This window comes from Borostomias antarcticus (genome assembly GCF_949987555.1).
Source record: "Borostomias antarcticus genome assembly, chromosome: 21".
Taxonomy (NCBI): domain Eukaryota; kingdom Metazoa; phylum Chordata; class Actinopteri; order Stomiiformes; family Stomiidae; genus Borostomias; species Borostomias antarcticus.
In genome coordinates, this window is record NC_140254.1 from 21100799 (window position 1) to 21121092 (window position 20294).

Sequence of the window (20294 nt, forward strand, 5' to 3'; positions counted from 1 at the left end):
TATAATTATAACAATAATTATAATTAATAATAAAGATTAATAGAATAGGGAATAGCCTACTACCAGATTCTGAACAGGGCATGGCGCCCTCTAGTGGCTGGATCTGGTTATACCCAGAATCTCCAGCTCAGGGAAGTAAAGACAACCCATCAGATACTGACACGAGCTTCCGAGGTGCACAATAAAGCCGGAAGTGGTAACAAGGCATTGTAGCAAATCAGTGTGCAGAATTTTGGACTGACCTTTCTTTAGCCCAATGAAAAGAGTCGATCTCTTCTAGAGGGGAGGACTTTAATCATAAAGAGGCAGAAAGAGGCGGAGGTGCTTCCTTTCTCAGCCGAGGTGGCAGAAAGGGGGATTGTAAAAAGTTTGTCACCCTGGTTCAAACTGTGAACATGGCCCCCAGCACACAAGTGAGTGAAGCGGTGTCCGACGTGCGGAAGGGGATCCGGGCCATCCTCCTGGGCCCCCCGGGGGCCGGCAAGGGGACACAGGTGAGGTGGAGGGGACACAGAGGGGACACAGAGGGGACACAGAGGGGACACAGAGGGGACCCAGCTGGCTGGCTGGAGCGCGTTACTGTGCGTAAAGATGGACCGCATGGCGCACTGATGCGCTTTCTCTCTCTCTAACTCCTCCTGCGTTTGAACTTCGCTCCGCTAGTCAACTGGTAATAATGGGGGTGTAAAGAAACAACGTAAGCAATTGTGCTAGTTGGCTATAGCTTAGCATGCTAGGCATAGTGGTGTGCTGCGGACTAGCTGAGGCTACAGGGCTGTGCTACTGAGCTGTGATGTGGGGAACTTGGAACAACTTGGAAGACGGACGCGTCTCTGAGTGGCGTGTCCGGGGGTTGTGTGTGAAGGGTCATAAAGATGAAGGGTTTGTGTGTGAAGGGTCAGAAAGATGAAGGGTTTGTGTGTGAAGGGTCAGAAAGATGAAGGGTTTGTGTGTGAAGGGTCAGAAAGATGAAGGGTTTGTGTGTGAAGGGTCAGAAAGATGAAGGGTTTGTGTGTGAAGGGTCAGAAAGATGAAGGGTTTGTGTGAAGGGTCAGAAAGATGAAGGGTTTGTGTGTGAAGGGTCAGAAAGATGAAGGGTTTGTGTGTGAAGGGTCAGAAAGATGAAGGGTTTGTGTGTGAAGGGTCAGAAAGACGAAGGGTTTGAGATCTGGCCACTTCAATGTCACTTACCGTCCGTTTAACGTACGTTTTCATTCCCAGAGCACATTGCTGAGTTACTATTATATAATGCACCATTATAGAATGCATGCACATGAGATCTGCACACAATGTGAGATGGGCAGACATGGACACATGGGCATGCATTGATTCTAGTGCTCGTAGGCGCAAGTGTCCGTCTGAGTCTACAAGTAAAAAATACACAGTTTAAAGAAGTCCTTTTATTGCTAAATGCTGGAAAATATAAAAACAACCCATTTTGGTCTGTGACAATAGCAACATCATTGCCTTGGTGTACTTCACTGCATGTGTGCTTGGGTGATACTCAACATGCCAAGATGGAGGTGCACATAGTTTTATCTCTTCTTGCTTGGCTTGTCTGTCAGGTTCACTGTGTGACTGTGGTGACATGGCACACATCAACTGACTATCTCTCTACCATCTCTCTCCCAATCCCTCTCTCTCTCTCTCCCTCTCTCTCTCTCTCTCCCTCTCCCTCCCCCCCCCTCTCTCTCTCCCTCTCCCTCCCCCCCCCTCTCTCTCTCTCTCTGTCCCCCTCTGTCCTTCTCCATCCCTCTCTTCCTCCCTCTGTCTCCTCTCTCCCTTTTCCTCTCCCACATGATCCTTCCTTGTCTCTCCCTCCATCCCACCCTCTCTCTCCCTCTCTCTCTGCTCATCCCCCTCTCCCCTCCACCCCCCCCTCTCTCTCCCTCTCTCTCTGCTCATCCCCCTATCCCCTCCACCCCCCCTCTCTCCCTCTCTCTCTGCTCATCCCCCTCTCCCCTCCACCCCCACCCTCTCTCTCCCTCTCTCTCTGCTCATCCCCCTCTCCCCTCCACCCCACCCTCTCTCTCCCTCTCTCTCTGCTCATCCCCCTATCCCCTCCACCCCCCCTCTCTCCCTCTCTCTCTGCTCATCCCCCTCTCCCCTCCACCCCCACCCTCTCTCTCCCTCTCTCTCTGCTCATCCCCCTCTCCCCTCCACCCCCCCTCTCTCCCTCTCTCTCTGCTCATCCCCCTCTCCCCTCCACCCCCCCCCCCTCCATCCCCCCCTCTCTCCCTCTCTCTGCTCATCCCCCTCTCCCCTCCACCCCCCCCCTCCATCCCCCCCTCTCTCCCTCTCTCTCTGCTCATCCCCCTCTCCCCTCCACCCCCCCCTCTCTCCCTCTTTCTCTGCTCACCCCCTCTCCCCTCCACCCCCCCCTCTCTCTCCCTCTCTCTGCTCATCCCCCTCTCCCCTCCACCCCCACCCTCTCTCCCCCTCTCTCTGCTCATCCCCCTCTCCCCTCCAGGCCCCCCGGTTGGCTGAGCAGTACTGTGTGTGTCACCTGGCCACCGGGGACATGCTGAGGGCCATGGTGGCCTCGGGCTCCCAGCTTGGCAAGAGGCTCAAAGACACCATGGATGCTGGGAAACTGGTAACAGCAGCGCGTGTGCGGGTGTGCGTGTGCGGGTGTGCGTGTGTGCGTGTGCGTGTGCGTGTGTGGGTGTGCGTGTGTGGGTGTGCGTGTGTGGGTGTGTGCGTGTGTGCGTGTGTGCGTGTGCGGGTGTGTGGGTGTGCGGGTGCGTGGGTGTGCGCGCTCGCTCGCATTCACGTTTGAGTGTGTCAACGGGCCAGTTATATCTGGTTTCCCGTTAATTGTTGCCTACCGTTGTGCCCTCGAGCAAGGCACTTAACCCCAACACTGAATCATAATTGTAAAGTCACTTTTGGGATAAAATCTAATCTGCTAAATGACAAAAAAATGTGTCACCTACCTACAGGTCAGTGATGCCATGGTGGTGGAGCTCATAGAGAATAACCTGGACACGCCCCCCTGCAAGAATGGCTTCCTATTGGACGGCTTCCCCCGCACAGTCAAACAGGCAGAGATGGTGAGGACGTTGGTTGGACTTCCTGTTGAGCTTTTCTGTCGCTCGTTGTAGGGATGTGGGCGACTAGTCTTTAAACCACTGAACGGCGCAGCTTCTGCTAGTCGTTTAAGAAATAAGATGATTAAACAAAATATAATAGAATTAGATAAAAAATATAGGATAGCCTACTCTTCTACTGAAACCTTACAGGCTATAGACTAGCCTACTCTCCTACTGAAACATTACAGGCTATAGACTAGCCTACTCTCCTACTGAAACATTACAGGCTATAGACTAGCCTACTCTCCTACTGAAACATTACAGGCTATAGACTAGCCTACTCTCCTACTGAAACATTACAGGCTATAGACTAGCCTACTCTTCTACTGAAACATTACAGGCTATAGGCTAGCCTACTCTCCTACTGAAACATTACAGGCTATAGACTAGCCTACTCTCCTACTGAAACATTACAGGCTATAGACTAGCCTACTCTTCTACTGAAACATTACAGGCTATAGACTAGCCTACTCTTCTACTGAAACATTACAGGCTATAGACTAGCCTACTCTCCTACTGAAACATTACAGGCTATAGACTAGCCTACTCTTCTACTGAAACATTACAGGCTAGCCTACTCTTCTACTGAAACATTACAGGCTATAGACTAGCCTACTCTCCTACTGAAACATTACAGGCTATAGGCTAGCCTACTCTTCTACTGAAACATTACAGGCTATAGGCTAGCCTACTCTTCTACTGAAACATTACAGGCTAGCCTACTCTTCTACTGAAACATTACAGGCTATAGACTAGCCTACTCTCCTACTGAAACATTACAGGCTATAGACTAGCCTACTCTTCTACTGAAACATTACAGGCTATAGACTAGCCTACTCTTCTACTGAAACATTACAGGCTATAGGCTAGCCTACTCTACTACTGAAACATTACAGGCTATAGACTAGCCTACTCTCCTACTGAAACATTACAGGCTATAGGCTAGCCTACTCTACTACTGAAACATTACAGGCTATAGGCTAGCCTACTCTTCTACTGAAACATTACAGGCTATAGGCTAGCCTACTCTACTACTGAAACATTACAGGCTATAGGCTAGCCTACTCTTCTTCAATTAAACTAAATAAATCACATTGATATCTTTGCTAATTACTAACCTATAAGGACAGGCTGAACTACTGTTTTGCACTGGCAAACAAAGGAGAGTGTGTGACCAACGCGTGCTAATTGGCTGCCGCTGAGTGGTTGGGAAACATCAAGAATAGTCATGCATCTTAACTTGCAGAGTTTAAGAAACATCCTCCATTTTTCTAACTTGCACTTGTTGTAGAAACTTGGGAATCCTGTTTTTAGACGAGTCATGTAATCTGTTACAAAACCACCGTCTAGTCGTCAGTGAAATAGTCGCTGTGCACATCCCTGGCTCACTGTACACGCAATGGCACATTCTGTCCGTTGGTCCTGTCTTTGACGTGCGTGTGCATGTGCGTGCGTGTGTGTGTGTGTGTGTGTGTGTGTGTGTGTGTGTGTGTGATCTCCCCAGCTGGATGAGCTGCTGGAGAAGAGGACGGAGAAGCTGGACTCCGTGGTGGAGTTCTCTGTTGATGACACCCTCCTGGTGCGCAGGATCTGTGGACGGTAGGGAAGAAGTGTGTGTGTGTGTGTGTGTGTGTGTGTGTGTGTGTGTGTGTGTGTGTGTGTGTGTGTGTGTGTGTGTGTGTGTGTGTGTGTGTGTGTGTGTGTGTGTGTGTGTGTGTGTGATTTCAGAGTGACAGACGAGCAGAGAGCGAATAGGGCTGGGTGATAAATTGACTGTGTTTTTTTTTGGGTGCGATTTGTTAAACGTCTAATTGAAGAAGAATCACTTTGTTTTTAAGGCTTTACACTGTAATGTTAAGAGTGTAGGCACAGTTAGCGCAGCGTCTCACTCTGTCTGTCTCACTTTGTCTGTCTCACTCTGTCTCACTGTCTGTGTCTCTCTGTCTGTCTGTCTCACTCTTGTCTGTCTCACTTTCTCTGTCTCTTTCTGTCTCACTGTCTGTCTCACTTTCTCTTTCTCACTCTGTCTCACTCTCTCAGTCCACGCACCACACTACAGAGCTTGTCTATTCTACCTATCTTTTTTGGGGGGGGGGGCTCCGGATGGTTCCTTGGTTGGGACGTGATGATGTCATCCTAGGGATGTAACCATAACCGCTTTAGTGATAAACCACCATAAAATGGGATTACATTTATCACAATAAAATGATCACTAAAACCCTGTTTGATTACCATGCTTTGAAAAACTCACTGTAAATACTGTCCAGCATCAACAATGACTACAGTCTACCCAGAACTACAGTCTCCCAGAACTACATCTCCCAGACGCATTATTTTAATGTTTACACAAACAAAAAGTGCAGCGCTGCTAATTTTATTTGTTGTTTTTAATATAAAACTTGGTGAAACGATTTCAGTGTCTGTCAGTAGTTTTTGAACATTTTCAGCACATTTTAAATAACGTTAGTAACGTGATAATACTGATAACCGTGATCATTTTGATCGCTATAATCGTGATGTGAAATTTTCATACCGTTACATCTCTGTCACCCTTTGATGTACAAGTGGGGAAAAGACTGTGTGTTTGAGTAAAGACTGTTAGATGTTATATCATGACTCCCTCTTTCTCCTCTCTCTTCCTCCTCTCCCCTCCTCCTGTCCTCCCTCCTCTCTCTTCCTCCTCTCTCTTCCTCCTCTCCCCTCCTCTCTTCCTCCTCTCCTCCCCCTCCTCTCTCTTCCTCCTGTCCTCCCCTCTCTTCCTCCTCTCTCTCCCTCCTCTCCCCTCCCCCTCCTCTCTCCTCCTCCTCCTCTCCTCCCTCTCCTCCTCTCTCCTCCTCCTCCTCTCTCCTCCTCCTCCTCTCCCCTCCTCCTCTCTCTTCCTCCTCTCTCTCCCTCCTCTCCCCTCCTCCTGTCCTCTCCCTCCTCTCCCCTCCTCCTCTCCTCCTCCTCTCTCCTCCTCCTCCCTCTCCCTCCTCTCTCCCCTCCTCCTGTCCTCTCCTCCTCCTCTCCCCTCCTCCTCTCTCTCCCTCCTCTCTCCTCCTCCTCTCTCCTCCTCCTCTCCCCTCCTCCTGTCCTCTCCCTCCTCTCCTCCCTCTCCTCCTCCTCTCTCCCCCTCCTCTCCCCTCCTCCCCCCTCCTCCTCTCCTCCCCTGCTCCCAGACTGATCCACCAGCCTAGCGGCCGCTCCTACCACGAGGAATTCAACCCCCCCAAAGAGCCCATGAAGGATGACGTATGTAACCTGACACCCCCTCGTCTACAGCTTTTGTTAGAGCTCTAGTACGCCTACTGTAAACGGAGCGCTCTTAAAGGGGGTTAGTTAACCTGAGATGCCCGTCGTATGAAATGTTTGCGGGTCAGCTCTATTGTAGGGCTGGACCCGAAGGGTCGAAGGTCGTTCGTTGTATTGACAATCAAATATACTTCATACTAAGAGTGTACGTGTGCACAAAGCCTGAAAATGGCATGCGCCAAAAACCCAACTGATTTATAAAACCTTGTGCACGCACACCTGGTTTATAAATCAGTCTTCCTGTAAATGTAGGCATGTTGATCAGTCTTGTATCCACTCTCTCCACGCCCAGAACTGCCTCTAAATGGTCAGTGAACCGCCTCATCCATCCATTCAGAAGTGATTGACTGCATTATGACAGTGACGGTGATTCCCACTGTGGAATGGAAGTGTTTGTAGTGGGTTAAGACTGCATGGTGGCTGATTGGCAAGACGCTGGTCTAGGAAAATATACTGTAGGTTCAATCCCCATCCATGCCACTGTGTGAATAATCCCCATCCATGCCACTGTGTGAATAATCCCCATTCATGCCACTGTGTGAATTTGAATATTATATTATGAAACTGGACTGAGGAGTTGAAAACGGCAACATTTTAACGCAATTTGTCCGACTGTTCACCTTATTTGTGAGAATGTCGTTGTTTTTGTTTGTTGTGTTTGAACTGCAGGTAGGCTATCGACTTGAGTCTTGTATTCCTAATTAAATCCAGCAGTTTGTTCGTCCATTAAACAAACTAATTTCTGCATTGTTTCTACAGATCCAATTAAATATAAATATAATTCCTGATTAAACTGTAGGCCTAGGCTATTTGAGGGGTTCTTTTGAAAAACATATCTCCGTTTGGATTATCCTAAATCATGATCCGTTTGGATTATCCTAAATCATGATCCGTTTGGATTATCCTAAATCATGATCTGTTTGGATTATCCTAAATCATTATCTGTTTGGATTATCCTAAATCATGATCTGTTTGGATTATCCTAAATCATTATCTGTTTGGATTATCCTAAATCATTATCTGTTTGGATTATCCTAAATCATGTTCTGATTATCCTAAACCCTGTTTGCCCGTTATCTGCAGTGAGGAGGGTGAGCAGGTTTCAAAACTAGATCACCTCTGATCATGGTGACGTTAGTCAAATCAACACAGTGACAACATGTGGAACATAGACAGAGATTACATTTACATTACATTAGTCATTTAGCAGACGCTTTTATCCAAAGCAACTAACAATAATTGCATTTAACGTAGGAAGAGCCAATGTACTACTACTTGCCAGAACTCACAAGTGCATCTTCTTTCTAAAACAAGTGACTAAGAGCATAATCTAGTGCTGAAGGCAAAGTGCAAGAATAGCAATCTAAAGTACAGTGCAATACAATACAATAAAATACAATAAGTGCTTAGGTGGGAGGATTGTTGTAGTACTTCTTGAAGAGGTGAGTTTTGGGCCTGTGATGAAAGATGGGCAGCGACTCTGCTGTCCTGACGTCAGTGGGCAGCTCATTCCACCACTGCGGGGCCAGGACAGAGAAGAGCCAGTTTGCATATTCATAAAAACTAAATCATTCACCATAATTATTCACAAGCACAGTCAAACTTCTCAAAACAAGTAGTTTAGAGGTATGGCGCTCTTCTTAATCCTTGTAGAGTACGGTGGTGGACTCATGATGTGTATTATGACGGGGCTTGTCTTTGAAAAAACGGCAGGTAGAGCAGCACACGTTGACTGAAGCACAGAGACAAAAATTCTCATTCACCATTTATTTTGGCCAGTATGTTGCCCCGAGCAACGTTTTCTTATGTAAAGGAGCAATTTGATAGCATATGGCTTTTCTGGCTGTCTGTAGGCTACCCCACCACTATATAGGATACCAACAGATATTAGGTGAATTGATTAAACAGATGAGGCCTTCTAGATCCATAGTAGGGTAGACACGGGTAATTAATCAATGTCCCCTTCTATTTAGTGTGTCACCGTCATCTCGTGCGCGTACCTTACAATGTATCTTCAGACGCCCACTAAGGGATAGTCTGGTAAACACTCGTAGGAAAAGCTGTCCCTTTGCCAAGGTATACCTTGAGAAGCGCCGTAGATCGCCAAGGTACATCGTACCTGGGAAACGCACCCCAGAACTATTACTTTTTCAATACATGCATAAAACACATTTAACACATCCAGTCGCCATGGTGCGTTATTATTATTGGCCGGGTTTCCCGAACGAGTTAAGAAGCACTTGACTGAGTTAAGAAGCATTTAACTGAGTTAAGAAGCATTTAACTGAGTTAAGAAGCACTTAACTCCAAAGTACTTCTTAACTCCCATGCAAAGGGTTGCTTAAGAAGGGTTCCTTAAGAAGGTTCTTATCGGGAAACCCAGTCATTATTAAGTTTGTGCAAAAAGAAAAACAAAAGCACTGTATTTACAAATTAGTTATAGGCATTAATAAATAGACATACAAATGTTTGCATTTTACGTGACCAGCTATTGGACTCATGGGAGCTCGTAAGCGCTGGAAAGAGTAGGCCTAGGGCCCAGCGCTGTGAAGAGTAGGCCTAGGGTCCAGCGCTGGAAAGAGTAGGCCTAGGGCCCAGCGCTGGAAAGAGTAGGCCTAGGGCCCAGCGCTGGAAAGAGTAGGCCTAGGGCCCAGCGCTGGAAAGAGTAGGCCTGGGGCCCAGGCTATCATCTAACTTGAATAGAACCGTGAAGATGCTTTACCTGTGGTATATCAAGATTGGCTCTTGTGAAATATTACAAAGAACGAGAAAATAATGTTATTAACCAGTCGGCCTAATGGAGATTTGAACTCTGGTCGTCTCAGAAGTGTTTGGAGTCACGATGCGTCCGTATGTCGTTGTAATGCGAGAAAACGGGGAGCTCATTTGCAAACAAAGAGCTTTTCACAGTGACACTCAATCCCTCCTGAGAAAGAGTCCTAGCTTGAGGCTTTGAGCTCTCCTCATATGTTCAGCACACCAACAAGCTGCGTGTGTGTGTGTGTGCGTGCGTGCGTGTGTGTCCCATGGATGAGTTGGTATGGTAAACCTGAAGTTCAGTGTGGATAAACATAAGAATCCTTGACTTGGTTCCATTTCTGATATGAAACACAATCTTGTCTCATTAATGAATGTTCTTCAAAACCTCCAGGCAAAGAACACATTTGTCCCAAGTCTACACCTTGGTGATTGATTGACACTGCCTTTGATCCCGCCCCCCCCAGGTGACAGGGGAGCCCCTGATGCGCCGCAGCGATGACAACGAGTCCACGCTGCATTCTCGTCTGGAGGCGTACCACCGCCAGACGGCGCCGCTGGTCCAGTACTACGGCGCCCGCGGCCTCCACAAGGCCGTCGACGCCGCCCAGTCGCCCGACGTCGTCTTCGCCTCCATCCTCGCTGCCTTCTCCACTGCCACCTGTAAAGACCTGGCGCTCTTCATCTAAACTCCTCCTCCTCCTCCTCTTCATACTCTGTCCCTCTCCTCCGAACACCTCCCTGGCTCCTAGCACTCCCTGTTCCTCCTCCTCCTCTTCTGTTTTCTCCTCAACGCTCCTCAAGTCTTCCCTCCTTTCTCACAGGACTCTCATCTGTTGTTACCTGCTTCTCCTCCCTGACCTCCTCCCCGACTCCTCCCCGACTCCTCCCCGACTCCCTCCCCGACTCCCTCCCCGACTCCCTCCCTGACCTCCTCCCCGACTCCTCCCCGACCTCCTCCCCAACCTCCTCCCCGACCTCCTCCCTGTACTCATCCCTGACCTCCTCCCTGACCTCCTCCCTGTCCTCCTCCCTGTACTCCTCCCTGACCTCCTCCCCGACTCCTCCCCGACCTCCTCCCTGTACTCATCCCCGACCTCCTCTCTGACCTCCTCCCTGTACTCATCCCTGTACTCTGCTCCCCTCTCCCTCTTCTTTGCTCTTCAAATCCGGCCAAGAAGTGTTCTATATGAGACCTTTTTGTGTGGTGGACTTGTGGACTGCTGCTACGGCGACTACAGAGAGACTGGATCTATAAATGAATGGATAGATCTCAGTGGGAGTTCTCTCCCTCAGGAGTCCCAGGACTACTAGTGTGGGTGTTTCCCTACAGATCAGGGCAGCGTTGTTCTGTATGGGGGTGCTCAGAGCATCTCTGGATCATTGTCCCCCACCTGATGGTATTAATTTGACCCCTGTACGTGAGGGTTCGTCCGTCACACATGTACCAGAGCTCGCCACCTGGGGGCACTTGCCACAATTTATTTTTCCCATTGTGAAGTACATTCTGATTTGTACATAAATAAATAAAAAAAACAACTATGCATGATGTCTCCGTAAAAGTATAGTCTATTCTACAGGGGCCCGTCTAGTCTATTCTACAGGGGCCCGTCTAGTCTATTCTCAGGGGCCCATCTAGTCTATTCTACAGGGGCCCATCTAGTCTATTCTACAGGGGCCCATCTAGTCTATTCTACAGGGGCCCGTCTAGTTTATTCTATTCTCAGGGGCCCGTCTAGTTCATTCTATTCTCAAGGGCCTGTCTAGTCTATTCTCAGTAATTCAGCACAGATTCTTCACTTTTGTTTTACAGCGATTTGAACCCCCTCTCCTATCCAGACCAACACGGCCGAGAGAACATGGGAGGGATGGATGGATGGATGGATGGATGGATGGAGGGAGGGAGAGAAGGAAGGAAAGAAAGAGGGGAGAAGTACTGTAGCACTTAAAGAAAGTGCAAAGATGTTGGCGTGTGCTGGGCTAGTAGTGCACTCTGCCAGCAATACGTGAAGCATCTCGCTAAGTGACTTAATCATGTTTTTCCTTCTAATAAAAAGATGCTTTTCTACAATCACAGAATGACTTTGTTAAAGAGTGTTTCTTTCTCCTGCATGCGCAACACATTCACTGAGCTACTATTGAGGATTTAATTATGTATTTTCTGTTAATAATAATGCACCGTTGTGCATGACCGAGGTTATGGAATACTTAAGTAGTACTAGAATGCCTGCCGCCTCCTTATGTACTGTATTTCTCATAACCAAAATATTTTATCTTTAATTTTCGTTTATTTACATACAAGCGACTTCTGGTAAGAGGGTGGAGTTTCCGTGTTCTTGCGTCACGAACCGGGGCTTTCCTCCGGTGACGTGTTCAAAGCAAAGCAGCGAGCTGGAGACTGTTCTGCTCCAGGGTGGACAGACCTTATATTATACCTCCAGGGTGGACAGACCTTATATTATACCTCCAGGGTGGACGGACCTTATATTATACCTCCAGGGTGGACGGACCTTATATTATACCTCCATGGGACGGACGGGCTGCGGACAAGATTACGCACGTTTCATCCAAATTCCTCCGGTAACCGGGAATCATTATAGAGGCGCTTAGACCCACTAGGGCGCACTACCCAGGACTGAACCGAGCGAAGGGAAGATCCTCCAGCCACCGAGCATCGGTCCTCACCGAAAAATATTCTCCTTCCCAGCGAGAGAGATCCTGACCCACCCAGAGGTAAGAACAGATCCTGACCCACCCAGAGGTAAGAACAGTGACCCACCCAGAGGTAAGAACAGATCCTGACCCACCCAGAGGTAAGAACAGTGCCCAGAGGTAAGAACAGTGCCCTACTTGGCCTCTCCAGTGACACAGCTGGAAACACGGACTAGACGACTGCTTTTTTTGTGCGTGTCTGAATTTTGGTGCGCAGTCTTGTTTTTGACGCGCTCGTCTTCACATTCCGCCCTGGTTCACTATGACTGCTCAAGCAAAGGACCTGGAATTGCGGTCAAGAAAGATATTACTCATGTACCATGACAGCATAGTCTGCTGTTGCCTGTTTTCCTACACGATACTTAGCGTTTCTACAGTGTAGGCTATTGTTCAGGAGGCTTCTCGTATGTCAACATCTGCATAAACTACTGTAAGGTTCCCGGATGAAATGTACACCTTTTCAACAGTGTCCTGGGTGTGTTGTCCTTTAACCGTGTCCTCTTCATCCTTTCTGTAATCCCTCCATTCATCCCTCGTTCCCGGTAACACCACCCCCCTGTGCTAGCCTAGCCTAGCCCCTGTGCTAGCCTAGCCCCTGTGCTAGCCTAGCCTAGCCCCTGTGCTAGCCTAGCCCCTGTGCTAGCCTAGCCTAGCCTACTCTTTGTCCAGCCAGACGGTGTAATGAGGCTAATCAAATAAAGGTGACGACATCCGCAGCTGAACCCAGCAAGCGACTTCAGTCGGTTCCCCCTCACTGAACCTGGATCAGTTCTTACCTCTATGACAGTAGGCTGTTATAGACTCAAGCCACATTAGACTGCCCTAGTCATAACTTGTAACATTTAGCCCACCACAGGCCTCGTTACAGTAGAGTCATACTCATTCTTTCCATCCAGCTAGGCTTACTACTGCTTCCCCCCCTATCCCCTGTGGGTGTGTGTGTGTGTGTGTTTGAGTGGGCCATGGTGAGGCTCTGTGTGTGTGTGTGTGTGTGAGTGGGCCATGGTGAGGCTGTGTGTGTGTGTTTGAGTGGGCCATGGTGAGGCTGTGTGTGTGTGTGTTTGAGTGGGCCATGGTGAGGCTGTGTGTGTGTGTGTGTTTGAGTGGGCCATGGTGAGGCTCTGTGTTTGTGTGTGTGTGTGTGTGTGTGTTTGAGTGGGTCATGGTGATGCCTGCACTCTGGCGCTGACGCCTCCCTCAGACAACATTAAACATTCAACAACTCAGCAGTTGCCTTCTCCTGAAACCTCTAATTATAGCACTGTCTCAACCCGATAACCCCCCTCTCTCCTTCTCTGTCTCTCTCCTTCTCTGTCTCTCTCCTTCTCTGTCTCTCTTCGTCTCAGTCGTTTTCTCTTTCTGTTTCAACTGGTGTGATGTGAATGATAAATGTGACTGCTTTGCTTCATCGGTGTGATATGCGTAGTATGTAGCCAAATGCAAATGTGGAACAGTGTGTGTCTGTCGCCAGTCTCTGTTGGGACTTCCTGTCCATGATCTGACACATCTAGGGACTTACTCAAGCTTCTCCAGTTCCATAGAAAAGGGATGTGATGGTGTTAACGATGCAACACACGTTGTTTCTGAGGTGAATTCCTGTGAAACGGCGTGTTTTCTGGGCGGTTTCAGCTGTGTTTCATCCTAAACTCCTACGTTGGCCATTCGCTTATTAAACTGGCAGTGTACAGGCGGCCCCAGTGTGGGGTCCAAACACTGGATCGATCGTTCACAATGTACAGCGAGTACTAGCGGAGCGGCATGTCTGGTTTTAACCCAGTTAACATGTACACATATTAACACGTATTAACACACATTAACACGTATTAACACGTACACATAATGACTCGTCACAACATGACTCAACCGGTGTGGTGTTTGGATGCAGTCCCGGCCTCCCTGGCTACACACCCAGACTAGCACTACTGATCAGTTACCCCCTGCTACTGCCCGGCTACACACCCAGACTCCCTACATCAGCTGCCCCCTGCTACTGCCCCGCTACACACCCAGACTCCCTACTGATCAGCTGCCCCCTGCTACTGCCCCGCTACACACCCAGACTAGCACTACTGATCAGCTGCCCCCTGCTACTGCCCCGCTACACACCCAGACTAGCACTACTGATCAGCTGCCCCCTGCTACTGCCCCGCTACACACCCAGACTCCCTACTGATCAGCTGCCCCCTGCTACTGCCCCGCTACACACCCAGACTAGCTCTACTGATCAGCTGCCCCCTGCTACTGCCCCGCTACACACCCAGACTAGCCCTACTGCTCAGCTGCCCCCTGCTACTGCCCTGCTACTGCCCGGCTACACACCCAGACTAGCTCTACTGATCAGTTACCCCTGCTACTGCCCCGCTACACACCCAGACTCTCCCTACTGATCAGCTGCCCCCTGCTACTGCCCTGCTACACACCCAGACTAGCTCTACTGATCATCTGCCCCCTGCTACTGCCCCGCTACACACCCAGACTAACACTACTGATCAGCTGCCCCCTGCTACTGCCCCGCTACACACCCAGACTAGCCCTACTGATCAGCTGCCCCCTGCTACTGCCCTGCTACACACCCAGACTCCCTACTGATCAGTTACCCCCGGCTACACACCCAGACTAACACTACTGATCAGCTGCCCCCTGCTACTGCCAGGGTTAGACAGAAAGGCACGGAAGGGGTGTGAGAATGAAAGGAGGAGATGATGTTTTAATTTGTGAGAGAGAGAGAGCGAGAGGGAGAGAACGGGAGAGAGAGAGAATGAGAGAGAGAGAACGAGAGAGAGAGAGAATGAGAGAGAGAGAGAACGAGAGAGAGAGAGCAGAAACGAAAAACCGAATCAGAACACTGTGCCAACAGAGAACGCTGAGATAAGTGGCAGAGAAAGACCGAGAAAAGGAGGGCGAGAGAGATAAGTAGTGAGTGGTGTAAACGGTGTCTGGGGGCCGCAGGCCAGAGGACTCTGTGACCTCCTTCTCTGTTAGAAGGCTGCTCTAACGAGCTCCCAGAGACCACCTGCTCCTGCCGGAGACACGGGGCCCTGCGGTCTGGGGGCCCTGCTGTCTGGGGGCCCTGCGGTCTGGGGGCCCTGCGTCTGGGGGCCCTGCGTCTGGGGGCCCTGCGGTCTGGGGGCCCTGCTGTCTGGGGGCCCTGCGGTCTGGGGGCCCTGCGTCTGGGGGCCCTGCGGTCTGGGGGCCCTGCGGTCTGGGGGCCCTGCGGTCTGGGGGCCCTGCGTCTGGGGGCCCTGCTGTCTGGGGGCCCTGCGTCTGGGGGCCCTGCTGTCTGGGGGCCCTGCGGTCTGGGGGCCCTGTGTCTGGGGGCCCTGCGTCTGGGGGCCCTGCGGTCTGGGGGCCCTGTGTCTGGGGGCCCTGCGTCTGGGGGCCCTGCGTCTGGGGGCCCTGCGGTCTGGGGGCCCTGCGTCTAGGGGCCCTGCTGTCTGGGGGCCCTGCGTCTAGGGGCCCTGCTGTCTGGGGGTCCTGCGGTCTAGGGGCCCTGCTGTCTGGGGGCCCTGCGTCTAGGGGCCCTGCTGTCTGGGAGCCCTGCTGTCTGGGGGCCCTGCGTCTGGGGGCCCTGCTGTCTGGGGTCCCTGCTGTCTGGGGGCCCTGTGGTCTGGGTGCCCTGAGCAGCCCCCGGCGCTCAGACGGGCGTTAGGACCCATCCCTGCAGACCTGCAAATAGACCTTCCCTATTCAGGTGGCAAACCCCCCCTCCCCTAGTTACTGTTGCTATGCCCCACAAGCTTTGGAGCAAGTCAATAAAATGTCAGCTGAACAGCACCTGATGCGTCTCTCACGGGTTCCTGACTATCGCTGGGGGTTATTTGCCAAATGCCACTACTTTGCCTAAGAGAGCTCTACAGAAAGGCCTGAACTATTTTACACAAGATCCATGAGATTTGGGTTTGGGACAGAGCAGGTGACGACGTACGAGTTGATGCTAGGTGTTGGTGATCTATGCGGAAGATTGAAATTCATCAGGACAAAATCGAGTCTGACTGCACATGTAAAGCAGGGTGAGAAAGATAGAGGCCTCCATTCGTAGAAAATAAGCCTGTGAGAATGATCTGTTAACTACTAGCTACATGCTAATTAGCTACTGTACATCAAGCACCTAACGTTACTAGCTTTGTAGCTTTTTGTGTCGCCGCTGCTGTAACCTGATGTGTGGAGGAGGTGTGGAGGATCGTACAGCTTGTTTTCTTATAACATGGTACAGCAGCCTGCAGGACGGTTTCTGTACGTTTTAAGAACCATTTTATATTGAACACAACGCAGGACAAGCTTTGTTTGTGGGACATCAGAGGCGTGGTCTTAAGAAATCAAGCAACCTTATTGGTTATTATTCTCTGTGTGATTGACAGGTCGGATAGGTCTATTAGCTTGGCTGGGAGAGTGTTGCCTGTCTGTCTCTGTGTGTTTAGAGTAATGGCGGATATCGGGTCGTTTGGTCAAGCTTACTGCTGTTGTGTGGGTGGGTGGGTGGTTCACAATCAAAAAGGTTTATTGACTAGAATAGAGAGATATTCCATCCATGGCTCGATTTACGGTCAGAAAATGTCAGTTACAGAAATGACTTTGAGGGCTCTGTGTGTTCTGACTCTTATAACCGCATTAGTCAAGACTAGCAAAGAAACGGACACTTGGAGAAATAAACGTGCTGATCTGAAAACAGCAGGAGGTGCCCTGTCTCTCCCTGTCTCTCCCTGGCTCTCTCCTGAGGCTCTCTCCCCCTGGCTCTCTCCCCCTGGCTCTCTCCTGAGGCTCTCTCCCCCTGGCTCTCTCCCCCTGGCTCTCTCTCCCTGGCTCTCTCCCCTGGCTCTCTCCCCCTGGCTCTCTCTCCCTGGCTCTCTCCTGAGGCTCTCTCCCCCTGGCTCTCTCCCTGGCTCTCTCCCCCTGGCTCTCTCCCTGGCTCTCTCCCCCTGGCTCTCTCCCCCTGGCTCTCTCCCCCTGGCTCTCTCCCCCTGGCTCTCTCTCCCTGGCTCTCTCCCCCTGGCTCTCTCCCCCTGGCTCTCTCCCTGGCTCTCTCCCCCTGGCTCTCTCCCCCTGGCTCTCTCTCCCTGGCTCTCTCCTGAGGCTCTCTCCCCCTGGCTCTCTCCCCCTGGCTCTCTCTCCTGAGGCTCTCTCCCCCTGTCTCTCTCCCCCTGGCTCTCTCCTGAGGCTCTCTCCCCCTGGCTCTCTCTCCCTGGCTCTCTCTCCCTGGCTCTCTCCCTGGCTCTCTCTCCTGAGTCTCTCTCTCCTGGGGCTCTCTCCCCCTGGCTCTCTCTCCCTGGCTCTCTCCCCCTGGCTCTCTCCCCCTGGCTCTCTCCCCCTGGCTCTCTCTCCCTGGCTCTCTCTCCCTGGCTCTCTCTCCCTGGCTCTCTCCCCCTGGCTCTCTCCCCCTGGCTCTCTCCCCCTGGCTCTCTCTCTCCCTGGCTCTCTCCCCCTGGCTCTCTCCCCCTGGCTCTCCCCCTGGCTCTCTCTCCCCCTGGCTCTCTCCCCCTGGCTCTCTCCCCCTGGCTCTCTCTCCCCCTGGCTCTCCCCCTGGCTCTCTCTCCTGAGGCTCTCTTGGTCCAGAGAACAGTGAAGGAAGACCAGTGGGGCCCCCGTAAGAGGTTAGTATTGACCAGAGGGGCGTTCAAATTAAGATGACAGATGTCAGTATTACAGTTTCTGTGGGGTAGTGTGTGTGTGTGTGTGTGTGTGTGTGTGTGTGTGTGTGTGTGTGTGTGTGTTTTTGCGATAGATAAATAGATTGCCTAGATAGATAGATAGATAGATAGATAGATAGATAGATAGATACTGTACATACATACATACATAGATAGATAGATACTGTAGATAGATAGATAGATAGATAATGTACATATATACAGTAGATATATACTGTACAAACATAGATATACTGTAGATAGATAGATAGAAGTCTTTCTCTATACAGGGAAGAACATACTGAGACCAGATCTCTCTTACAGATTATTCAAGTACAGTAATAGAAGATGATTCTTAAATGAAAGTGTTGCAGGGAAGTAAGGAATGGTAGCTTGTTTAGTTGAGACAGGGGTGTTTAATGCTAGGGGTACGTGTGAGCTGGGGGGGGTTAAGGGGTACGTGTGAGCTGGGGGGGGTTAACAGGGATGTTTAATGCTAGGGGTACGTGTGAGCTGGGGGGGGTTAACAGGGATGTTTAATGCTAGGGGTACGTGTGAGCTGGGGGGGGTTAAGGGGTACGTGTGAGCTGGGGGGGGTTAACAGGGATGTTTAATGCTAGGGGTACGTGTGAGCTGGGGGGGGTTAACAGGGGTACGTGTGAGCTGGGGGGGGTTAAGGGGTACGTGTGAGCTGGGGGGGGTTAACCAGGGGTACGTGTGAGCTGGGGGGGGGCTAGGGGTACGTGTGAGCGGGGGGGGCAGTTAAACAGGGGTGCGTGTGAGCTGGGGGGGGTTAAAGGGTACGTGTGAGCTGGGGGGGGCAGTTAAACAGGGCGTTTGGAGGCGGGAGAGGTACAGAACAGAGGTGCTTTGGCAGGGAGGGCTCTATGTAAATAAGACTCCATGTTGTATTCTGCTGAGCTCAAGGGAGGAGGGCCACTCCAGCTCCTCCATGTTGTATTCTGCTGAGCTCAAGGGAGGGCCGCTCCAGTTCCTCCATGTTGTATTCTGCTGAGCTCAAGGGAGGAGGGCCACTCCAGCTCCTCCATGTTGTATTCTGCTGAGCTCAAGGGAGGGCCACTCCAGTTCCTCCATGTTGTATTCTGCCACTCCAGTTTTTGGTAGAGCATGCAATGATGATCTCTAAACCCTTGAATATTAAGGCAATATAATCTAAAGTCACACCGTGTGTGTGTGTGTGTGTGTGTGTGTGTGTGTGTGTGTGTGTGTGTGTGTGTGTGTGTGTGTGTGGATGAGCAGCAGTCGAGTGGGAGGACAAGGGAGGAACAGAGAGTCTGTATCGATCACAGATTCCAAACCTCTCAGCTTGTTCATTCCCATCTGCTATTATTTCTGTGTCTCTCTCTCACTCACACACACACACACACACACACACACACACACACACACACACACACACACACACACACACACACACACACACACATTCCTCACACACTCCCTTGCTCTCTCTCATTCACAAGGCCCTCAAATGATCACATTCTTTGTTCATGTTGATCATGTAGCTAACATGGTAGCTCTGGGAATGTAGGTTAGACATGGGTCAAAATACTATTTGAAATACTTTCATTTACTTTTCTTTGCTTGATTGCTCTTGTCTGGCGCCATGAAACCAATGGGCTGGTCCCAAATATGGAAATCTCGCCCTCTGACACACCCCTGGCAGACTCAAGCGAATTCTCAATTGGTTGAAAGTATATGAGATAGTAGTTCAACCCAGGTAGGTGATTTTAGGCTAGATGGAGACACAGTTATAGGTAAATGATACAGATTCGGGTTTCAAAAAGATAAAGATCTTCTTTATGACCTTATTCATTTGATGTTGTATCAAAGAGCGACGAGGGGAGTTTCTCACACACACTCCCACAGCGTCTACTGTGGCCCTCACAAGGCTGGTTCTTCCCACAGCGTCTACTGTGGCCCTCACAAGGCTGGTTCTTCCCACAGCGTCTACTGAGGCCCTCACAAGGCTGGTTCCCACAGCGTCTACTGAGGCCCTCACAAGGCTGGTTCTTCTCACAGCGTCTACTGTGGCCCTCACAAGGCTGGTTCTCACAGCGTCTACTGAGGCCCTCACAAGGCTGGTTCTTCCCACGGCGTCTACTGAGGCCCTCACAAGACTGGTTCTTCTCACAGCGTCTACTGAGGCCCTCACAAGGCTGGTTCTTCCCACAGCGTCTACTGAGGCCCTCACAAGGCTGGTTCTTCTCACAGCGTCTACTGAGGCCCTCACAAGGCTGGTTCTTCTCACAGCGTCTACTGTGGCCCTCACAAGGCTGGTTCTTCTCACAGCGTCTACTGTGGCCCTCACAAGGCTGGTTCTTCTCACAGCGTCTACTGAGGCCCTCACAAGACTGGTTCTTCCCACAGCGTCTACTGAGGCCCTCACAAGGCTGGTTCTTCCCACAGCGTCTACTGAGGCCCTCACAAGGCTGGTTCTTCCCACGGCGTCTACTGTGGCCCTCACAAGGCTGGTTCTTCTCACAGCGTCTACTGTGGCCCTCACAAGGCTGGTTCTTCTCACTAACGGCGTTGTTCTGACATGGCGTTTTGTTCACTTGTTCGTGCATGCAGGATCGCTTCCTGGGACAATGGATTAAGCCACTGGGAACACTGGTTTAGAATCATTATTCACACACCCATACAGTACACAGGCCTAGAGTTGGCCACCAACACGCACACGCGGGCGAATCTTACACCCAGTTCACAGATGGCCGTTATCTCATCAGTGGTGTGTGTGGCGTACGTGTGTGTGTGTGTGGCGTACGTGTGTGTGTGCGTGGCGTACGTGTGTGTG

General features: G+C 50.7%; 2 protein-coding genes across 3 annotated transcripts in view; both read left to right on the forward strand.

The window, feature by feature from the left end:
* The first annotated feature begins 342 nt into the window (after positions 1 to 342).
* ak2 (adenylate kinase 2) lies at positions 343 to 11213 on the forward strand. 2 transcript variants are annotated; one of them, XM_084455770.1, is made up of 7 exons: positions 343 to 494; positions 2471 to 2596; positions 2943 to 3053; positions 4597 to 4691; positions 6251 to 6323; positions 9608 to 9803; positions 10954 to 11213. In XM_084455770.1, the coding sequence occupies exons 1-7, from the start codon at positions 396 to 398 to the stop codon at positions 10959 to 10961; spliced, it is 708 nt and encodes a 235-aa protein (XP_084311896.1). In that variant the 5' UTR covers positions 343 to 395; the 3' UTR covers positions 10962 to 11213. The 2 variants fall into 2 exon arrangements, with proteins under 2 accessions (XP_084311896.1, XP_084311895.1); XM_084455769.1 differs by lacking the exon at positions 10954 to 11213 and having other exon boundaries at positions 9608 to 10932.
* Positions 11214 to 11678: 465 nt separating this feature from the next.
* The window catches only part of LOC311322944 (E3 ubiquitin-protein ligase RNF19B-like), a gene marked incomplete at its 3' end in the record, with an annotated part of 14337 nt that continues 5721 nt past the window's right edge, over positions 11679 to 20294 (forward strand). Inside the window, exon 1 of the mRNA XM_084455062.1 lies at positions 11679 to 11873. The remainder of the gene's footprint in view (positions 11874 to 20294) is intronic.

Coding starts and splice junctions, on each gene's coding strand:
- ak2 (XM_084455769.1), top strand. CDS start 396: ATGGCCCCCAGCACACAAGTGAGTGAAGCGGTGTCCGACGTGCGGAAG. Junction 2,597..2,942: donor CCATGGATGCTGGGAAACTG/GTAACAGCAGCG, acceptor ACCTACCTACAG/GTCAGTGATGCCATGGTGGT. Junction 3,054..4,596: donor CAGTCAAACAGGCAGAGATG/GTGAGGACGTTG, acceptor TGATCTCCCCAG/CTGGATGAGCTGCTGGAGAA.